This window comes from Pan paniscus, chromosome 19 (assembly GCF_029289425.2).
Source record: "Pan paniscus chromosome 19, NHGRI_mPanPan1-v2.0_pri, whole genome shotgun sequence".
Taxonomy (NCBI): domain Eukaryota; kingdom Metazoa; phylum Chordata; class Mammalia; order Primates; family Hominidae; genus Pan; species Pan paniscus.
In genome coordinates this window covers 12460874-12482473 of record NC_073268.2, presented here as the reverse complement: position 1 = coordinate 12482473, position 21600 = coordinate 12460874, and the positions used below count along the sequence as shown (strand labels likewise).

The following is a 21600-nucleotide window of genomic DNA, read 5'->3' as shown; positions in this document are numbered from 1 at the left end:
TATGAGAAATATAAAACCTTATAATTTTATAGATTGGCCAAGTACTCAAATATGAAAATGTGGCAGTCTACGATTATATATCATAACAGCAACCGAAAGCACGAAAGCCGCTGAAATGCTGCTTGGTGTGGTGGAAAGAGCATGGGAGAGGGGTTTTCGACTCTGGCACTAGTCGTGTGCCTCTGTGCAAGTATTTAACTGTTTGAGGCCTCGGTCCTCTCCCACAAGCTAAGAGGGGGTTGGATTGTGTAAAAAGTCCACTTTAGGGTTGGGCGTGATGGCTCATGTCTGTAATCCCTGCGCTTTGGGAAGCCGAGAACACCGGATCATCTGAGGTCAGGAGTTCGAGACCAGCCTGGCCAACATTGTGAAGCCCTGTCTCTACTAAAAAATACAAAAATCAGCTGGATATGGTGGTGGGCACCTGTAAACCCAGCTACTTGGGAGGCTGAGGCAGGAGAATCGCTTGAACTCAGGAGGTGGAGGTTGCAGTGAGCCGAGATTGCGCCACTGCACTCCAGCCTGGGTGAAAGAGTGAGACACCTTCTCAAAAAAAAAAAAAAGAAAAGAAAAAAGAGTGGCGAAGACCATGCTGTGTTGTGGGAGAACAGGCTGGGTTTGAATGTTGAATTGGGGATGTTAAAGGATACACAGGTACATTCTATTGTCATGCTGTGCTGTGGGAGAACAGGCTGGGTTTGAATGTTGAATTGGGGATGTTAAAGGATACACAGGTACATTCTATTGTCATGCTGTGCTGTGGGAGAACAGGCTGGGTTTGAAGGTTGAATTGGGGATGTTAAAGGATACACAGGTACATTCTATTGTGCAGTTAGAAACAAGGATCTGTAAATACAATTTACAGACATTCGTGAGTGTAAGAGTTGGAGATACAAACAAGATATCTAGGGAGAATGTGGATGGCCAAGGGCAACACGTGAGAGCAGCAGAACAGACGCCAGAAGAGGAGATGGTCATGGAGGCTGCAGGGGGATAAGGGGAGTGATGGCCTCGAATGCGGCAGAGCAGCCAGAGGGCACTGAAAAAAATCCCACTGACTTCAGCAGCTTGGAAACCACTGGGAACTGCCGCTGTGTGAGCAGAGGGCAGACAGCGGGGGCTGGAGGAGACAGGGCTGTGCTGAGGAAATGAGGGCAGCACCCTTTCTGGAGAAGTCTAACCTTGAGAGGAAGGGGGAAAATCAGATGACAGCTAGAGCTGGCAGCAAAGTCAGACAATAGGGTTTTCAAAATAGGGAAGATCGTTCATCATCATGGAGGGGAAGAAGCCAAAAAGGGTGGATGTTTGAGGAGTTGATTTTTCTTTTGTTTCTGAGACAGAGTCTCTGTCACCCAGGCTGGAGTGCAGTGCCACGATCTCAGCTCACTGCAACCTCCGCCTCCTGGGTTCAAGCGATTCTCCTGCTTCAGCCTCCTGAGTAGCTGGGATTACAGGTGCGCACCACCAAACCTGGCTAATTTTTTGTATTTTTAGTAGAGACGGGGTTTTACCATGTTGGTCAAACTGGTCTCAAACTCCTGACCTCGTGATCCACCCACCTCGGCCTCCCAAAGTGCTGGGATTACAGGCGTGAGCCACTGCGCTCAGCCAATTTTTGTACTTTTTATGTAGACGGGGTTTCACCGTGTTGCCCAGGCTGGTCTTGAATCCTGAGCTAAAGAGATCCACCTGCCTTGGCCTCCCAAACTGCTGGGATTACAGGGGTGAGGCACCATGCCTGACTCTGTCCATCCTTTTTTTTTTTTTTTTTTTAAAGACTTAGTCTCATTCTGTTGCTCAGGCTGGAGTGCAGTGGTGCAATCTCAGCTCACTGCAACCTCCATCTCCTGGGTTCAAGTGATTCTCTTGCCTCAGTCTCCTGAATAGCTGGGATTACAGCTGCCCGCCACCACGCTTGGCTAATTTTTTGTATTTTAGTAGAGACAGGATTTCACCACGTTGTCCAGGCCAGTCTCAAACTCCTGACCTCAAGTGATCCGCCCACCTCAGCCTCCCAAAGTGCGGGATTACAGGAGTGAGCCACTGTACCCAGCCTGTCCATCCTTTTGATTGGAGCCATCCTAGTAGGTGTGAAGTGGTATCTCATTGTGGTTTTGATTTGTATTTCCCTCAGGAGGCTGAGGCAGGAGGATCCTATAAGTCCAGGAGTTTGAGGCTGCAGTGAGCTATGATCATGCCACTGTACTTCAGCCTGGGCAACAGAGTGAGATCACCTCCCTACCCCATCTAGAAAAGGATGGACAATCAAAAGTGTTGCTGAGGGCATGGAGAAACTGAAATTGTCATACACTGCTGCTGGGAATGTAAAATGGTCCAGCCACTTTGGAAAACAGTTTGGCAGTTCCTCAAATGTTAAACAATGAGTTATCATATCACTCAGCCATTCCACTTCTAGGTAGATACTCAAGAAAACTGAGAACATATATCCACACAAAAATATGTAGATGGATGCCCACAGGAGGATTATTGATAACCAAAAAGTAGAAACCACCCAAATATCCATCAACTGATGAACAGATAAATGTGGTATATCTATATAATAGAATGATATTGGCAATAAAAAGAAATGAAGACCAGGTATGGTGGCTCATGTCTATAACCCCAGTGCTTTGGGAGGCAGAGGCGGGAGGATAACTTGAGGTCAAGTGGTTTGAGACTGCTTGGCAGGTTTGAGACCAACCTTGGCAAGATAATAAGACCACATCTCTACAAAAAATTTAAAAAATTAGTGAGGCAAGGTGGCATGTACCTGTAGTCCCAGCTACATGGGAGGCTGAGGTGGAAGGATCCCTTGAGCCCAGGAGCTGAAGGCAGTAGTGACCTATGATAGCACCACTGCACCCCAGCCTGGGTGACAGAGTGAGTGAGACCCTGCCTCTAAAAAAAAAAAAAAAAATTAAAACAAACAACCAACCAAAGGGAATAAACTACTGCTAGATGTTGCAACATGGATGAACCTTGAAGACATTATGCTTATGAAAGAAGCTAGTCACAAAAGGCCACATATTATGTGGCTACATTTATGTGTAATGTCCAGAATAGGCAAATCTAAAGAGATGAGAATTAGATTAGTGGTTGCCAGGGGCTGGGAGGAAGGAGAAAATGGGTAATGACTGCTAATGCATACTGGGTTTCATTTGGGGATAATGAAAAGGTTCTGAAATTAGATAGTGAAGATGGTTGCATAAGTCTGTGAGTATACCAAAAACCACTTTAAAATATTTTATTTTAATTTTTGTTAGTTTGTTTTTTGAGACAGGGTCTCACTTTGTTGCTGAGGCTGGAGTGCAGTAGTGTGATCTCAGCTCACTGCAACCTCCACCTCCTGAGCTCAAGCAATCCTCCTGCCTCAAACTCCCAAGTAGCTGGGACTACAGGTGCACACCACCACACCTGGATAATTTTTATATTTTTTGTAGAGATGGGGTTTCACTATGTCGCCCAAGCTGGTCTTGAACTCCTGAGTTCAAGTGATCCGCCTGCCTTGGCCTCCCAAAGTGCTGGCATTACAGGCATGAGCCACCACACCTGGCCTAAAATATTTTAAAAGGGTAAATTTTATGGTATGTAAATTATATTTCAATAAAGCTGTTATTAAAAATAATAATCCTTCAATATCACTAATAATAGAAGAAATGCAAATCAAAACCCAATGAGATAGCATCTCACCCCATTTAAAGGGTTATTATCAAAAGATAAAAAGGCTGGGCATAGTGGCTCACACCTGTAACTGTAATCCCAACACTTTGGGAGGCTGAGGTGGGAGGATCACTTGAGCTCAGAAGTTCAAGACATGCCTGGGCAACATAGTGAAACCACTCCTCCACAAAAAATAAAACAGTCTCAAAAAAAAAAAAAAAAAATTGGCCGGGCACAGTGACTCATGCCTGTAATCCCAGCACTTTGGGAGGCCGAGGCAGGTGGATCATGAGGTCAGGAGATCGAGACCATCCTGGCTTACATGGTGAAACCCCGTCTCTACTACAAAATAAAAAAAAAAGTTAGCCGGGCATGATGGCGGGCGCCTGTAGTCCCAGCTACTCAGGAGGCTGAGGCAGGAGAATGGCGTGAACCCTGGAGGTGGGGCCTGCAGTGAGCTGAGTTCACGCCACTGCATTTTCCAGCCTGGGCGACACAGCAAGACTCCATCTCAAAAAAAAAAGAAAGAAAAAAAATTGCGCCACTGCACTCCAGCCTGGGCAACAAACTGAGACTCTGTCTCAAAAATAAATAAATAAATAAATAAACAAACAAACAAACAAACAAACAAATAAAATAATAAATAAAATAAAAATGAATAAATAAAAATAAAATAATTTTAAAAAGACAAAAAAAAAAAAAGAGAGATGCTGCCAAGGATATGGAGAAAGGGGAACTCTTATACACTTTTGGTGGGAATCTAAATTAGTACAGCCTCTATGGACAACAGTAAGCAGGTTCCTCAAAAAACTGAAAACAGAACTATCGTAAGATCGGGCAATACCACTGCTGGGTATATATCCAAAAGAGAAAAAATCGTCAGGTACAGTGGCCCACGCCTGTAATGTGAGCACTTTGGGAGGCCGAGGCAGGAGGATCACTTGAGCCCAGGAGTTAGAGACCATCCTGAGCAACATGGCAAGACCTTGTGTCTCTACAAAAAGTACAAAAAATTAGCTGGACGTGGTGGTATGCACCTGTAGTCCCAATTACTAGGGAGGCTGAGGCAGAATTGCTTGACCCTGGGAGGTGGAAGTTACAGTGAGCCGAGATCGTGCCATTGCACTGCAGCCTGGGCGATAGGAGTGAAACGCTGTCTCAAAAATAAATAAATAAATAAATAATAATTTAAAAATTAAAAAATTAGGCCGGGAGCGGTGGCTCACATCTGTAATCCCAGCACTTTGGGAGGCCGAGGCAGGCAGATCATGAGGTCAGGAGATCGAGACCATCCTGGCTAACATGATGAAACCCCGTCTCTACTAAAAATAAAAAAAAATTAGCCGGGCGTGGTGGCGGGCGCCTGTAGTCCCAGCTACTTGGGAGGCTGGGGCAGGAGAATGGCGTGAACCTGGGAGGCAGAGCTTGCAGTGAGCAGAGATTACGCCACTGCACACCAGCCTGCACGACAAAGCGAGACTCCACCTCAAAAAATAAATAAATAAATAAATAAATAATTAGCCAGGTGTGGCAGTGTGCACCTGTGCTTCCAGCTACTTAGGAGGCTGAGGTGGGAGGACTGCTTGAGCCTGGGAGGTTGAGGCTGCATGCAGTAAGCCATGATCATGCCACTGTGCTCCAACCTGGGCAACACAGTGAGACCCTGTCTCAAAAAAAAGAAAAAAAAAAGAGAAGAAATCAGTACATGGAAGAGACATCTACACTCCTGTATTTATTGTAGCACTAGTTATAATAGCCAAGATATAGCGTTAACCTAAATAAATGCATACATAAAATATGGCATATCTATACAATCGAATATTATTCATCCATAAAAAGTAATGAAATCTGTCCACTTGCAGCAACATGGAAGAGCCCAGAGGATATTATGTTAAGTGAAATACACCAGGCACAGAAAGACAGACATTACATGGACTCTCTCATATACAGAGACTAGAAAGAGCTGGTCACAAGGAGGTGGAGAGTAGAACGGGGGTTGCCAGAAGCTGTGAAGGGCAGGGGGATGAAGAGAGGCTGGTTAATGGATTCAGAAATACAGTTGAATAGAAGAAACATTAGAAGGTTCTAGTGTTTGACAGCACAGTAGGGTAACCACAGTTATCAATACTTTCTGGTAAATTTAAAAAGAGCTAGAAGAGGGTTGGGCATGGTGGCTCACGCCTGTAATCCCAGCACTTTGGGAGGTCGAGGAAGGTGGACCACCTGAGGTCAGGAGTTTGAGACCAGCCTGGCCAACTGGGTGAAACCCCATCTCTACTAAAAATACAAAAATTAGCTGGGCGTGGTGGTGTATGCCTGTAGTCCCAGCTACTCAGGAGGCTGAGGCAGGAGAATCACTAGAACCTGGAAGGTGGAGGTTGCAGTGAGCCGAGATCATGCCATTGCACTCCAGCCTAAGCAACAGAGCAAGACTGTGTCTAAAGATATTTAAAAAAAAAAAAAAAAAAAAAAAGAGCTAGAAGATATGGAATGTTCTCAACAAAATAAGCGTTTGAGGTAATGGATGCCCAAATTATGCTGATTTAATCATTATACATAGTATGCATGTATCAAAAGATCACATGTATTCCATCAATATGTATAATTATGTATCAACTCCTTTTTTTTTTTCTTTTTTGGAGACAGTCTCACTCTGTCACCCAGGCTGGAGTGCAATGGCGCCATCTTGGCTCACTGCCACCTCCGCCTTCCAGGTTCAAGCAATTCTCCTGCCTCAGCCTCACCAGTAGCTGTGATTACCAGCCTCCCAAGTAGCTGTGACCACCATACCTGGCTAATTTTTGTAATTTTAGTAGAGATGGGGTTTCGCCATGTTGGCTAGCCTGGCCTCAAACTCCTAACCTCAGGTGATCCGCCCACCTTAGCCCCCCAAAGTGCTGGGATTATAGGCGTGAGCCACTGTACCTGGCCCAATTTTTAAAATTTTTAATTATTATTCTTTTTTAGAGCTAGGTCTCACTATGTTGCCCAGGCTGGTCTCAAACTCCTGGGCTCAAGTGATCCTCCTGCCTCAGCCTTTCAAAGTGTTAGGATTACAATTGTGAGCCACTGTACCTGACCGTGTACCTATTTTTTTAACGCATTTTTAAAAATCCTAAGAGGTAGGGCATGGTGGCTCATACCTGTAACCCTGAGATTACAGGTATGAGCCACTCAGGAGACTGAGATAGGAGGATCACTTGAGCCCAGGAGGATGAGCCTACAGTGAGCTGTGGTCATGCCACTGCACTCCAGCCTGGATGACAGAGCAAGACCCTGGCTTAAAAAAAAAAAAAAACAACAACAACAGTCCTAAGAGCACCTACTATAGTGTGCAGTTTATTATTATTATTATTATTATTATTATTATTATTTTTGAGATGGAGTCTCGCTCTGTCACCCAGGCTGGAGTGCAAGCGGCATGGTCTCGGTTCACTGCAAGCTCCGCCTCCCGGGTTCACGCCATTGTCCTGCCTCAGCCTCCGGAGCAGCTGGGACTACAGGCGCCTGCCACCACGCCCGGCTAATTTTCTGTATTTTTAGTAGAGATGGGGTTTCACCACGTTGGCCAGGATAGTCTCAATCTCCTGACCTCGTGATCCGCCTGCCTCAGCCTCCCAAAGTGCTGGGATTCCAGGTGTGAGCCACCACACCCGATCTAGTTTTTTGTTTTTTAATTGAGATGCAGTGTTGCTCTGTCACCCAGGCTGGAGTGCAGTGCCAGAATCATGGCTCACTGCAGTCTCAGACTGCTGTGCTTAAGCAATCCTACTTCAGCCTCCCAAGTAGCTGGGACTACAGGCATGTGCCATCATGCCTGGCTATTTTTTTTTTTTTTTGGTAGAATCAGGGTCTCACTATGTTGCTCAGAATTTGGTTTCTTATTCTTGGCTCTGCTGCCAACAGGCTGTGTGTTTAAGGACCACTTAACTTCTCTAAGTTCCCTTTCAGTAAGATAGAATTTTTTTTTTTTTAAATTTTGAGACGGAGTCTCACTCTGTCACCAGGCTGGAGTTCAGTGGTGCGATCTCGGCTCCCTGCAACCTCCAACTTCCTAGTTCAAGCGATTTTCCTGCCTCAGCCTCCCGAGTAGCTGGGACTACAGGCACACCCCACCACGCCCAGCTAATTTTTTGTATTTTTAGTAGAGACGGGGTTTCACCATGTTGGCCAGGATGGTCTTAATCTCCTGACCTCGTGATCCATCTGTCTTGGCCTCCCAAAGTGCTGGGATTACAGGCGTGAACCACCGCACCTGGCCCAAAAACTTTCTAACTCTATGATTCCAAATGCTCAGGTCCATACTTCATGAGGCTGCCAACCTAACGACTATTAATTCCTTCCTATTGTGTACCAGAAACTGTGCTAGGCTGGGGAATAGAACAGTGAGTAACTGAAGCAGTCCCTACCTTACTGGTGTTTACGTTCTGAGGAGAGAGGCACACATTAATAACCTCTACAATTAATTGTGTAATTATAGCTGTGGTATGTCTTTGTTTTCTTTCTTTCTTTCGTTGCATCTCAGATGACACAAACCCATGTATCGTTTCTTTTTTGAGACAGGGTCTCACTCTGTCACCTAGGCTGGAGTGCAGTGGCACAATCATAGCTCACTGTAGCCTCGAACTCCTGGACTCAAGTGATCCTCCTGCCCTAGCCTACCAGGTAACTGGGACTACAAGCACACACACCACTCTGCCTGGATACTGGCTTTTTTTTTTTTTTTTTTTTTTTGGTAGAGACGGGTCTCCCTATGTTGATCAGGCTGGTCTCGAACTTCTGGGCTCAAGCGATCCTCCTGCCTCAGTCTTCCAAAGTGCTGAGATTACAGGTGTGAGCTACCATGCCTAGCCTATTTTAATTTTTTTTTATAGATCACAATTTCATCATTTTATTCTATGTAGCTGTTCCACAAAAGCACATTTGTCCTTATGAGAAAAAGGGGAAGAAAAAAAAAAAATCCTTGAAACTTTCCCCCTCTAGTCCTGTGTCTGGTTATTTATTTATTTATTTATTTTTGAGACAGAGTCTCACCCTGTTGCCCAGGCTGGAGTGCAATGGCGCGATCTCGGCTCACTGCAACCTCCACCTCCCGGGTTCAAGGGATTCTCCTGCCTCAGCCTCCCAAGTAGCTGGGATTACAGGTGCCCACCACTATACCTGGATAATTTTTTGTGTGTTTTTAGTAGAGACGGAGGTTCACCATGTTAGTCAGGCTGGTCTCGAACTCCTGACCTCAGGTGATCTGCCCGCCTCGGCCTCCCAAAGTGCTGGGATTACAGGCGTGAGCCACCGCGCCCGGCCCAGTGTCTGGTTATTTAAATACACATCTCATGTAAAACAGAAAAGATTAAAAAGTAAAGATAAAAATAAAAACGTATGGAGTGACACTCCTCCTGCTGCTGCCAAGTGTGTCTCTTGGACCGAAAAGGAGGAAGGAAGGTTTCGGTCGTGGAAAGAGCTCTGGTCTGTCTTATGTGCTGTGAAGTGCAGGGTGCCAAGAGAGCACACCTGACCGAGGCTGGGGAGCCAGGAAAAGGTTCTTTTGAAGAAGACATATTCAAGCTGCGGTGGTCTAACCGGCTTTCCAGTACCCTCCTCTGAACAATGAGTGCTGTAATCTGCCCCATCCTTCTGGCCCTGATCTTTACCACTTTAGGAGCTTGCCCATATCGGCCATCTCAGAGATCACTGTCATTGTCCACTCTCCCCATAGCTCTTTTTTTTGAGATGGAGTCTCACTCTTGTCGCCTAGGCTGGAGTTCAATGGTGCGATCTCGGCTCACTGCAACATCTACCTCCCGGGTTCAAGCGATTCTCCTGCCTCAGCCTCCCGAGTAGCTGGGATTACAGGCACCCACCACCATGCCCAGCTAATTTTTGTATTTTTAGTAGAGATGGGGTTTCACCATGTTGGCCAGGCTGGTCTCGAACTCCTAACCTCAGGTGATCCACTCCACCTCAGCCTCCCAAAGTACTGGGATTACAGGCATGAGCCACCAGGCCCGGCCCCCATAGCCCTTTATTTAATTAATTATTTATTTATTCTTTTTGAGACAGAGTTTTGCTCTTGTTGCCCAGGCTGGAGTGCAAGGGTGTGATTTCAGCTCACTGCAACCTCCGCCTCCCAGGTTCAAGCGATTCTCCTGCCTCAGCCTCCCGAGTAGCTGGGATTACAGGCATGCGCCACCACGCCTGGCTAATTTTGTATTTTTAGTAGAGACGGGGTTTCTCCATGTCGGTCAGGCTGGTCTCGAACACCCGACCTCAGGTGATCCACCCACCTCAGCCTCCCAAAGTGCCGGGATTACAGGCATGAGCCACTGCACCTGGCCCCCATAGCCCTTTAATAATGACACAGCTAGGCCGGGCAAGGTGGCTCACTCCTATAATCCCAGCACTTTGGGAGGCCGAGGCAGGCGGATCATTTGAGGTCAGGAGTTTGAGAGCAGCCTGACCAACATGGTGAAACCCCGTCTCTACTAAAAATACAAAAATTAGCTGGGCGTGGTGGCACACACGTGTAATCCAGCTACTTGGGAGGCTGAGGCAGGAGAATCTCTTGAACCCGGGAGGTGAAGGTTGCAGTAAGCCGAGATTGCGCCACCGCACTCCAGCCTGGGCGACACAGTGAGACTCCGTCTCAAAAATAATAATAATAATAATAATGAGACAGCTAGCAATTTTTGAGCATTTCATTTGTTCCTGGTACTGCCGAGCACTTTAGAAGTATAATCTCACATGACAAACTTTGAAGTGGGCACTATTGTTATACTCATTTCACAGGTGAAAAAGTTTACAACAATTAAACACTTGCCCAGGCTAGGAAGTGGTAGAGCCAAGATTTGACTGAAAAGTCTGACCTCAAGGCCTGCAGTGTGCTTTGCCTGGCTCATAGCTCCTGTTGCCTAAAGGACCGGGTTTTCCACCATTTCCTCCCCTTTCTAGCCCCAGCAACAGTTTAAGACATGAGTTCCTGACCCCAGGGAGCCAGTCCAAGATTGAAGGAAAAAAGGTAACCTAAGGCAAACTTCCCCTTCAGCCATTTCAAATAAAAGGGAAGATGCCAAAGAGTGCATGGAGAGTCAAGGCTGGAGAGCCCATTATTATCTCAGGTAAAGGAAAGCAGAGGCCATGAGTGGGCAGAGCGGCCACACTGTACACAGAGAGCACAGCAGACATGGAAGGAGAGGGCATGGGAGCTGCAGGGGGAGACAGAAGCGTGAGAGTGACCAACTGACTCTAGCTATCCCCCGCTGTTACCATTAACCCAGAACCATCCTATGGTTCCAGTTCCGAGGAACTGTCTGGGCTGCCATTCAGGTGCCTAGGTTCGAACAAGATTCTTTTTCTTTTCTCTTTTCTTTTCCCTTGGCATGTGAAGTGAGAAGGATTTTTTTTGGTTTTTGTTTTGTGAGGCAGGGTCTTGCAATGTTGCCCAGGCTGGAGTGCAGTGGTGCAATCACAGCCCACTGCAGCTTCAACCTCTTGGGTTCAAGCAGTCCTCCCACCTCAGCTTCCTGAGTAGCTGGAACCACGGGCATGCACCATCATGCCCAGCTACTTTTTAAAACCTTTTTTGTAGAGATGGGATCTCACTATGTTGCCCAGGATGGTATTGAACTCCTGGGCTCAAGCAATCCTGCTGCCTTGGACACGCAAAGTGCTAGAATTACAGGCATGAGCCACACGCCCTTCCAAGAAGGGTCTTGACTTTAAATAAAAAATAATATTGACAGCCTGGCACTGTGCTAAGTGTTTTACACACACCAACTAACTTTTCTTTTTTTTTTTTGAGACGGATTCTCACTCTGTCACCCAGGCTGGAGTGCAATGGTGCGATCTTGGCTCACTGCAACCTCCACTTCCTGGACTCAAGCAGTTCTCCTGCCTCAGCCTCCCAGTAGCTAGGATTACAGGTGCCCGCCACCACGCCAGGCTAATTTTTGTATTTTTAGTAGAGACGGGGTTTCGCCATGTTGGCCTGGCTGGTCTTGAACTCCTGACCTCAGGTGATCCACCCGTCTCGGCCTCCCAAAGTGCTGGGATTACAGGCGTGAGCCACTGCGCCTGGCCCACACACCAACTAATTTAATCCTCACCTAACTCCATGAGGTAGATATTATTATTATTCTCACTTTACAGAGGAGGAAACAGGCTCAGGGAAGGTAAATAACTTGCCAAGGTCAAACGGCTATTTCAGTGGCAGAGCCAGGGTTTGAATGCATGTAGCCGGCTCGAGTCTCTGCTGCATCTATCCCTTTATTTGACTCAGCTAGAGCAGATTCCTTCCAACCCAACAAGCCAGACCACAACATCTCTATTTAACCTTTCACAGGACTAAGCCTCATCTCCACAAGTAGAACAGAAGCTCATTAAGGGCAGGAGCCATTTCTAGGTGGTACTTGGGTATACATGGAATGAGAATTAGGCGGCCTCACACTGAGATGGGTGCCCGAATGAAAACAGCAGTACTTTATCTGTGCAGCTCTGAATCTATAACATACACAAAACGATTATTGTCGCATAGTGAACATGTGGGGTAACAGTCTGCGGCTGCTTTCTCTCATTCACTAGAGCTTCTATTACTAAGCATGTCTTATCTCCTCACATTTTACGTATAATAAAATTGTGTAAAATCTTTGGTTGGGACGGGCACGGTGGCTCACCCTGTAATCCCAGCACTTTCGGAGGCTGAGGCGAGTGGATTACCTGAGGTCAGGAGTTCAAGACCAGCCTGGCCAACATGGTGAAACTCTGTCTCTACTAAAAATACAGAAAGTATCTGGGTGTGGTGGCACGTGCCTGTAATCTCAGCTACTAGGGAGGCTGGGGCAGGAGACTCGCTTGAACCCAGGAGGCGGAGGTTACAGTGAGCTGAGATCGTGCCACTGCAATCCACCTTGGGCAACAGAGTGAGACTCCAACTCAAAAAAAATAAATAAATAAAAACCTTTGGTTGATGGAGAGGCTCAAGAAGATACCATACAAGTGTTGGACTCAATTATTGAAAGGTGGGGCTCTGGGATAACAGAGCGCCTCATGTGGGTCAAAATGGATGTCGCCTGGCACTGTGCCCTGCGTTGTTTACAATGTATAATTGTACATATTGCTTTGCTCAGCTATGAAGAGCCAACAGTGATGTTAACGCAGAAACTCTTGGTAGATGTCTCGTCTCTCGCAGCTCCGCATACAATGCAAGGCACTGGCCACACCAGGCTGGCCCCAAGCAGCACGTCCTGGTGACACTGCACTAGCCTCACTAGGGAGCTGCCTGTGGTTTGCTCCTGTTCCCCTCACAGCTCCAGGTATGTTCTGAGTATATACGAGGTCACCAAATCCTCGCTGATTTAATGATTCAACGCCAGACAGAGCAAGGCGGAGCTGGGTTTGCTCAAGGAAAGCTTTTCAGAAGAAGCTGAGGAACAAGGGCTGGAGGGAGATAAGGGGCACAAAGCTGGTGGCCTGAGGCAGGCAAGGGGAGGGCACGAGCTGTCCCCTCAGACTCTGCTCCTCTGCCTTAAATCCCCCTTTAACTATTTCAAGTGTATTAGTTTCCCCAGCTTCAAAAGCTTCCCGAAGTTGCTCCCTAAGGCTTTGGCATCTCCCCAGCACGTGGCGCGCACTGGTGCTGTACAGTTACGGGACACAGCGCCGTGGTCCTTCCACCTGCACCACGGTCTCTGCTCTCTAGAACTGACCAGGGGAGAACCAGGCACACACCAGCCTTGAGCCCTTGCTTCTTTGCTCTGCTGAGCCTCAAGGGACTCCCTGGACTCCTCCCACAGCTCCTACCTGGAGGAAAAACTAGGGGCAAATGTGAGCCCGTTGCAGCTCTCACGGTGCTGCCTGGGGCCCAGCATCAACAGGCATTTTCCTTTCCTTTCCCCAAAACCAAAGTCATGTTAGTGTAGTAGTAGGACAGACTGAGAGGAGATTAGAAACAAAGGGTTTGATTATTTCCCAAGAGAAAATGCAAGAGTTTATGCATAAACTGTTTCCAGAACGCTGTCCGGTTGGGAGGCTGGGACACGAACTGAAACTCAGAGCCTAGGAAGCATGAGCCAAGGCTGTGGGGCATGGAAAAGGAGAGAAGGTGAAACCCCCGTCAGTCCCTCACAATCAGTACGTGGAAATCTAGAAATGCAGGAGAGGCCTGGAGTCATGGTGGAATCCAGGATGAAAGGAGTGGACGACTGAATGAGCAGGAGGCAAGCACCAGAGGCTTGGGGTCACATTTCTTGGAAGTGGCCTGGAGCTGGCAGATGAGAACTCTGGCTACCCGTCCTCATTCCACTAACAGTAGCTCCTCTAACGACATGCCCCTTGCCTCTGTACCCCGCTCCGCATGCGGCAAGTAGTTCCCTCTGTACCCCGCTCCGCATGGGGAAAAGTAGTTCCCGGACGCGCCCCTTCCCTCTGTACCCCGCTCCGAATGGGGAAAGTAGTTCCTGCGGTGTTGGTTTTGCATGTAGATGAAACCGTTTGAGGGGTAAAGGTTTTTTTAAGTACTTTAGCAAATGCAAACTGTTATTATCAATATTAGCCAGCATCTTTTTTTTTTTTTTTTTTTTTTTTTTTTTTGAGATGGAGTTTCGCTCTTGTCACCCAGGCTGGAGTGCAATGGCAAAATCTCGGCTCACTGCAACCTCTGCCTCCCAAGTTCAAGCGATTCTCCTGCCTCAGCCTCCCAGGTAGCTGGGATTACAGGCGTGTGCAACCACACCCAGCTAATTTTTGTATTTTTAGTAGACACAGGGTTTCACCATGTTGGCCAGGCTGGTCTCGAACTCCTGACCTCATGTGATCCATCCGCCTCAACCTCCCAAAGTGCTGGGATTACGTAGCCAGTGTCTTTCTTAAGTGCCTGTCAAATAATGCTCCTGATTTATAAGTGCCCCTGGCTCTACCTTCTGGGTGCTCAGACACCAACACAGAGAGAACAGAATTAACATCCTGAGAAGTTACATATGCTAAAATATAAAGAGTAAGATTGTGAGGAAACTGCAGGGGAAGCAGGTAGGTTAGGAAAAGGTATCCTCACTTTTCTGCTGACCAATGAGTCATAATTCTTGAATTTCGGTGCTGGAAAGGTCCATTAAGCATTCCAGGAGATTCTAGGGAGCTTCCAGAATGGTAGAAGAACTGGAACCATAAAGCCTGGGGAAGGGATGGAAGTCCTTGGGAAAGAAGCACTAAACAGCCCAGTGGAGACAAGGAAGGACTGGTCTCTCCTGTGCTTCGAGCCCAGCAATGATTATGCACTCAGATATGCCCCGGCAGGTCCTGCTGCTAGAGCCAGTGCTGTTCCCAGACCCAGGCAAGGTGCCATCCTATCCCTGACAGGAAACAGGGCAGGAGGTGGGGCTGCCCCGGGTGCCTGGTGTCGGGAGGGGCCGGGGGGAATCCCGGGTGTTGGGAGGACAAGGCAGAGTCAGCTAGCTGTGAGGCTAGGGGAGAAGACCTCTCTAGTCTGGGAGAGACCCTTCCTTTCCTAGCTCCTTGTACTTCCAAAAAGGCAGGCTTCCTGCTGTTACTAACCATACCAGGACTGACTATACAGCAGCCAGAAAGATTCTGAGAAACCTGTGATAGAGAAAAACAGATGCGGAAGCGGGAGAAGAGAATTTCAGAGGACACTAGGGAAAGAGAATGGGAACTTGTGGTCTAAAGAGGGAACCAAGTCTGGCCAACATGGTGAAACCCCGTCTCTATTACAAATACAAAAATTAGCTGGGCATGGTAGTGCATGCCTGTAATCCCAGATACTCAGGAGGGTGAGGCATGAGAATCACTTGAGACTGGGAGGCAGAGGTTGCAGTGAGCCGAGGCTGCACCACTGCACTCCAGCCTGGGCGACAGAGCAAGACCTCGTCTCAAAAAAAAAAAAAAAAAAAAAAATTAAATTTAAATGGAAAAAAAATAAACAGGGAACCAACAAGAGCTGGCAGAACAAAATAAAGTCTCAAGCCAAATAACTTCCTTGCCTTGGAAGAACAAGGCTGCCAGGGTCTTGGAGCCTCTGTTTATCGGGTACCAGTTCAAAGGACAGTGAGCCTGAGCTGGCCTGGGAGGCCCTCCCCCCTCCCAGATGAAAACAATAGGCCTGTTTTCCTGAGCTCTTCCTGTAATCCAGAAGGCCCACACAGAGAGGAAGAGGGGGGCAAAGGCAGTGGCTATACCCAGTGGGGGAGGGGATATTTAGCCTCCCATAAATTCATCAGCTCCCTTAAAGACACCCCAAAACACCAACAATCTAAGTGTTAAAATAGTGACTGCTATGCAAATGGAGCTTTAAAACCTATCCCTTAGCCCCGGTACCACCAGATTACTAACCCTAAACCCCATCTGTAGGAGATATTCTGAAGCCACCACAGGGGAAGGGATAAGGGCCTGAGAGACAAAGGACAGATGGGGTCTCCCCAACAATTTAAGTTAAGTTCCACAAGGATACAGTACTGGCAGAGATTTGGAAGTAGGGGCAAGTATTCTGACAGAAGGGTGGTTGTCTTAGGCACCCTTCAATTAGGAGTAGCTAAAGGCTGTGTGTGTGTCTGTGTGTGTGCATAAGAAAAGAAATAGGAGGGTATGTGTGTGTAAGAAAGAGCATCTTGGCTGGGCGCGGTGGCTCACCCCTATAATCCCAGCACTTTGGGATGCCAAGGCTGGCGGATTGCCTGAGCTCAGGAGTTTGAGACCATACGGGGCAACATGGTGAAACCCCATCTCTACTAAAAATACAAAAAATTAGCTGGGCATGGTGGTGCGTGCCTATAGTTCCAGCTACTCGGGAGGCTGAGGCATGAGAATGGCTTGAGCCCTGGAGGCAGAGGTTGAAGTGAGCTGAGATCGCACCATTGCATTCCAACTTGGGCTACAGAGTGACACTCCATCTCAAAAAAAAAAAAAAAACAAAAAAACCCAGCATCTTTGCTGCCACTAGTCCACTGTCTTTGCACTCACCCTCTGCCATGCCCATCCTTGTCCCCCTCCCCACTCACAGACATGTCCAACAACAGCCTCGAGTATGCTTTGGTTTTCACCATCTCGGGTGCTATGGCCACCATGGTCTCCAGTGGCCTGGGTGCTGCCTGTGGCATGGCCAAGAATGGCACCGGCATCGTGGCCATGTCTGTCATGTGGCCAGAGCTGATCCACATGAAGTCCATCATCCCAGTGGTCATGGCTGGTATCATCACCATCTATGGCCTAGTGGCGGCTGTCCCCCCTGCCAACTCCCTGAATGATGACAACAGTCTCTATAGCAGTTTCCTCCAGCTGGGCGCTGGCCTGAGTGGCCTGGCAGCCGGCTTCGCCATCATCATCGTGGGGGACACTGGCAAGTGTGGCACTGCCCAGCAGCCCCGACTATTTGTAGGCATGATACTGATCCTCATCTTTGCCAAGGTGCTTATCCTCTCCACAAAGCAGCCCCTCTCAAAACCCACCAGTCACAGAATACGATGTAAAGACCACCCCTCCTCATTCCGGAACAAACAGCCTGACATGCATGTGCTGGGCAGCTGGCCCTCAGTAGTTGTTCTTCTAAGTGTACAGTGTCCTCGTGTTCATCGTCTGTTGGCCAGGCCTTGCCCCCTCCCGCCCCATGCTGTGGACATCTGAACCTACTCATCACCCATCCAGGTCCCCGACCAGTGAGGACTCATGCCCCTGGATGCCCCACCTGTCTCCCTTGAGTGCTCTATGTATAAGGATGAATTAGAGTTGTCATTTTCTCTTCATTGGATATTTATAAAGATTTGGCCTGTCCATACCCCTGTGGAGCAGCCCTCATCCCCCACCTATCTGTCACGTCATGGAGGTTCCCATTGCGGAGGCTCCTTGGATGGAACCACCCTCTCCAGCCCGCGCTGCCAGGCCCTGTGCGGCAGCTGTGTCTGATAAAGTTCTCAGATGTCGGGGGAGGGAAAAAAAAAAAAAAAGAGAGAGAGTGTGAGTACGTAAGAGAGAGAAAACGGGAGTGGGTGTGTGAGCTGGAGACAGGGAAGTGGCAGGAAAAGTCTGATAAGATCACCTCCTTCCTACCCAAGCAGAGATACTGGACACAGCCCCTCAAGGACCCAGAGGGTAAGTAGAGTGCGAGATGCTTGCCTTTCTCAACGGGAGGTGGCCTCCCAGGCCTGAAGAAGTCTCCATTTACCCCAGAGCCAACTAGGAAGCAGGTAGACAGCATCATCCCCACTTATACCCCAAGGTGCTTGGGGTGAATGGCAGGCCCAAAGCCAAAGCATGAGACAGATTAAATGTTCCTATGGCGAGAGAAGAAGGGGTCACCAGCATCTCTCCACTGAGCAAATGAAAGGAAGAGGGAAGGCAGGCTGATACCCTCATCAATTTCCTACTGTCCATGATATACCACCATCAACTGGACTTTTTTTTTTTTTTTTTTTTTTTGAGATAGAGTCTCGCTTTTGTCACCCAGGCTGGAGTGCAGTGGCGTGATCTCAGCTCACTGCAACTTCCATCTCCTAGGTTCAAGTGATTCTCCCACCTCAGCCTCCTGAGTAGCTGGGATTACAGGTGCCTGCTACCACATCCAGCTGATTTTTTTTGTATTTTTAGTAGAGATGGGGTTTCTTTTTTTTTTTTTTGAGACGGAGTCTTGCTCTGTCGCCCAGGCTGGAGTGCAGTGGCGCGATCTCGGCTCACTGCAACCTCTGCCTCCCAGGTTCACGCCATTCTCCTGCCTCAGCCTCCTGAGTAGCTGGGACTACAGGCACCCGCCACCACACTCGGCTAATTTTTTGTATTTTTAGTAGATACGGGGTTTCACCCTGTTAGCCAGGATGGTCTTGATCTCCTGACCTCGTGATCCACCCGCCTCAGCCTCCCAAAGTGCTGGGATTACAGGCATAAGCCACTGTGCCCGGCCTCTTTTTTTTTTTTTTTTTGAGATGGAGTCTCGCTCTGTCGCCCAGGCTGGAGGGCAATGCCACAATCTCAGCTCACTGCAAGCTCCGCCTCCAAGGTTCACGCCATTCTCCTGCCTCAGCCTCCCGAGTAGCTGGGACTACAGGCGCCCGCCACCACGCCCAGCTAATTTTTTGTATTTTTAGTAGAGATGGGGTTTCACCCTGTTAGCCAGGATGGTCTTGATCTCCTGACCTCGTGATCCACCCGCCTCAGCCTCCCAAAGTGCTGGGATTACAGGTGTGAGCCACCATGCCTGGCCTTTTTTTTTTTAAGACAGGAGTGTGGTGGCACAATCTCAGCTCACTGCAACCTCCCCTTCTAGGTTCAAGCGATTCTCCTGCCTCAGCTTCCTAAGTATAGTAACAGCTGGGACTATAGGCGCCCACCACCACGCCCGGCTAATTTTTTGTATTTTTAGTAGAGACGGGGTTTCACCATGTTGGCCAGGCTGGTCTCGAATTGCTGACCTCAAGTGATCTGCCTACCTGGGCCTCCCAAAGTGCTGGGACTATAGGCGGGAGCCACCGCGCCCAGCCTGGACTCTTTTTAATGAAGCCTTCAAAAACTCCTTTTCTCAGCTCTTCTTACTCTCTGAAACAGACTATCCACTCTGCTAACCCTGCCTCTCACACTGTGGAACTCAACCGGATCTTTTTATTCTGAATCCACAATGTGAAGTACTTGTCCTCTGTTTATCGATGGCTACCTATGTTTTGAAGTGTTTTTATGGGAATGAAGCACTGGAGGGGAGGAAATCAGGCCAGTTCTAGAAGTAGAAGGAAGGCGAAGAAACCAGGAAAAATATTTATGTGATGGGAGGAAGGGCAGTTTATAAATCACTCATGGATCTCTATGCCAGAGGGATGTGTGAGACACACGCATGCACACACACACTGACTTGCAGGTACATGCAGAGGCAGAAACAAGTCAGGACATGACACATACATGAATACACATACCATTCTCATCAGAAACCAGTCAGAGCAGAGGGGCCCTGCCTGGAGCAAGGAGACTGGAATTTATTCCCCTCCTCCTCTCAAAGGGTAATTTTGCTGCCTCCATGTCTAGGTTCCCCACAGATCTGGCTGCCTCAGACAGGGGCCCTGGCCTGGTGGCTGGACTCAGCCTGGAGGTCTTCACAGATGGAGGCCTATAGGAGGTGGCAGCTGACACCTGGAGGGAGCTGGATGAAAGCAGGCAGTGCAGAGTAGAGAAAGCCAGGTGGTGGGGGAGGGAGTGAGGGAGAAGAGGGAACCAGATTCAAGCAGCCTTGCGCTGGTTCTAAAATGGCCACAGCAAGGCAACGGACAGATGGTCCCTTTCTGATGCTGAGCCGGGGAAGTGGGGAAAGGGAAAAGGAAAAAATAAACACCATCACAGTCAGAAATTTAAAAATAAACTGAAAAACCTAAAAAATAAACAGTTTGCTTCTGAGGTTCCGTCTGTCTCCAGAACCTTCTAAGGGAAAATACAGAACTGCAGGCCTGGAAGGGCAGCCCCAGCCTCGGGTGTGAAGATGGTTGGAGGTCATTCTAGCCATCTCCTATCCCCAGCTGGAGTATCTTGCAAAGTCTTTCAGGCAGCGGAGGTGGTATCTCAGCCTTTACCTCCCCAGCACTTCTTCTCAAGTCTCACTGTAGGTAAGCGAGGCCATGGCTTTTCAAATGTCAGAGCCGTTTGATTCTGTCTCCCTCCCAAGAATCAGTTTCCGTCCGAGATCAGCAGAATCAAGTTCATCCTCTCACAGTTGCTGCCCCTCCTACCACCACCCAACTGCCCAGACTTTACAGTTCACAGGGTGCTTTCACAGTCATGACTGCATCTGCACTTAAACCTGCAGGGAAGCTTGGCAGGAATGACTAGCTCAGAGCACAGATGAGAAAGCCAGGGCTCTAACAAGTGAAATGTTTGTCAAGGTGAAGCAAGAGCTCAAACTTGCATAGCCTTCCGATGGCACACAGCAACAACCACACTCCCCCACCAACCACACTCTTCCCACCAACCACACTCCCCCACCAACCACACTCCCCCCACCAACCACACTCCCCCCACCAACCACACTCCCCCACCAACCACACTCCCCCACCAACCACACTCTTCCCACCAACCACACTCCCCCCAACCACACTCCACCAACCACACTCTTCCCACCAACCACACTCCCCCACCAACCACACTCTTCCCACCAACCACACTCCCCCACCAACCACACTCTTCTCACCAACCACACTCCCCCCACCAACCACACTCTTCCCACCATCCACACTCTTCCCACCAACCACACTCCCCCACCAACCACACTCTTCCCACCAACCACACTCCCCCCACCAACCACACTCCCCCTCAACCACACTCCCCTACCAACCACACTCCCCCACCAACCACACTCCCCCCACCAACCACACTCCCCCACCAACCACACTCCCCCCACCAACCACACTCCCCCTCAACCACACTCCCCCACCAACCACACTCCCCCACCAACCACACTCCTCCCATCAACCACACTCCTCCACCAACCACACTCCCCACCAACCACACTCCCACCAACCACACTACCCCCATCAACCACACTCCCCCAACCACACTCCCCCACCAACCACACTACCCCCATCAACCACACTCCCATCAACCACACTCCCCCCGCCAACCACACTCCCCCACCAAACACACTCCCCCACCAACCACACTCCCCCACAAACCACACTCCCCCACCAACCACACTCCCCCACCAACCACACTACCCCCATCAACCACACTCCCCCCACCAAACACACTCCCCCACAAATCACACTCCCCCCACCAACCACACTCCCCCACAAATCACACTGCCCCCACCCAGTAGATTCTATCTCCCTCTGTGGGCCAAACAGGTTCTTCCTCAGGCTCACATATGACTGCTGTACAGCTGAATATCCCAGCTATGGTTTACCTGGAGCCTTGCCAATTCTCATGCTGGTGCCTTTTGGTTCTTGCTGGTGTGGGGATGAGGCAGAGGGGCAGGAA

The 21600-nt window shown here is 48.8% G+C and overlaps 2 protein-coding genes across 39 annotated transcripts in view; one reads left to right on the top strand and one right to left on the bottom strand.

The window, feature by feature from the left end:
* The window catches only part of MINK1 (misshapen like kinase 1), a 64750-nt gene that overhangs the window by 23768 nt on the left and 19382 nt on the right, over nt 1-21600 (bottom strand). The window lies entirely within an intron of this gene.
* LOC103784742 (V-type proton ATPase 16 kDa proteolipid subunit c-like) lies at nt 10189-20549 on the top strand. Its single transcript, XM_055101858.2, has one exon. The coding sequence runs from the start codon at nt 16666-16668 to the stop codon at nt 17281-17283; it is 618 nt and encodes a 205-aa protein (XP_054957833.2). The 5' UTR covers nt 10189-16665; the 3' UTR covers nt 17284-20549.

Excerpts from the sequence above, each read along its gene's own strand:
- LOC103784742 (XM_055101858.2), top strand. The coding sequence starts at position 16,666 with ATGTCCAACAACAGCCTCGAGTATGCTTTGGTTTTCACCATCTCGGGT.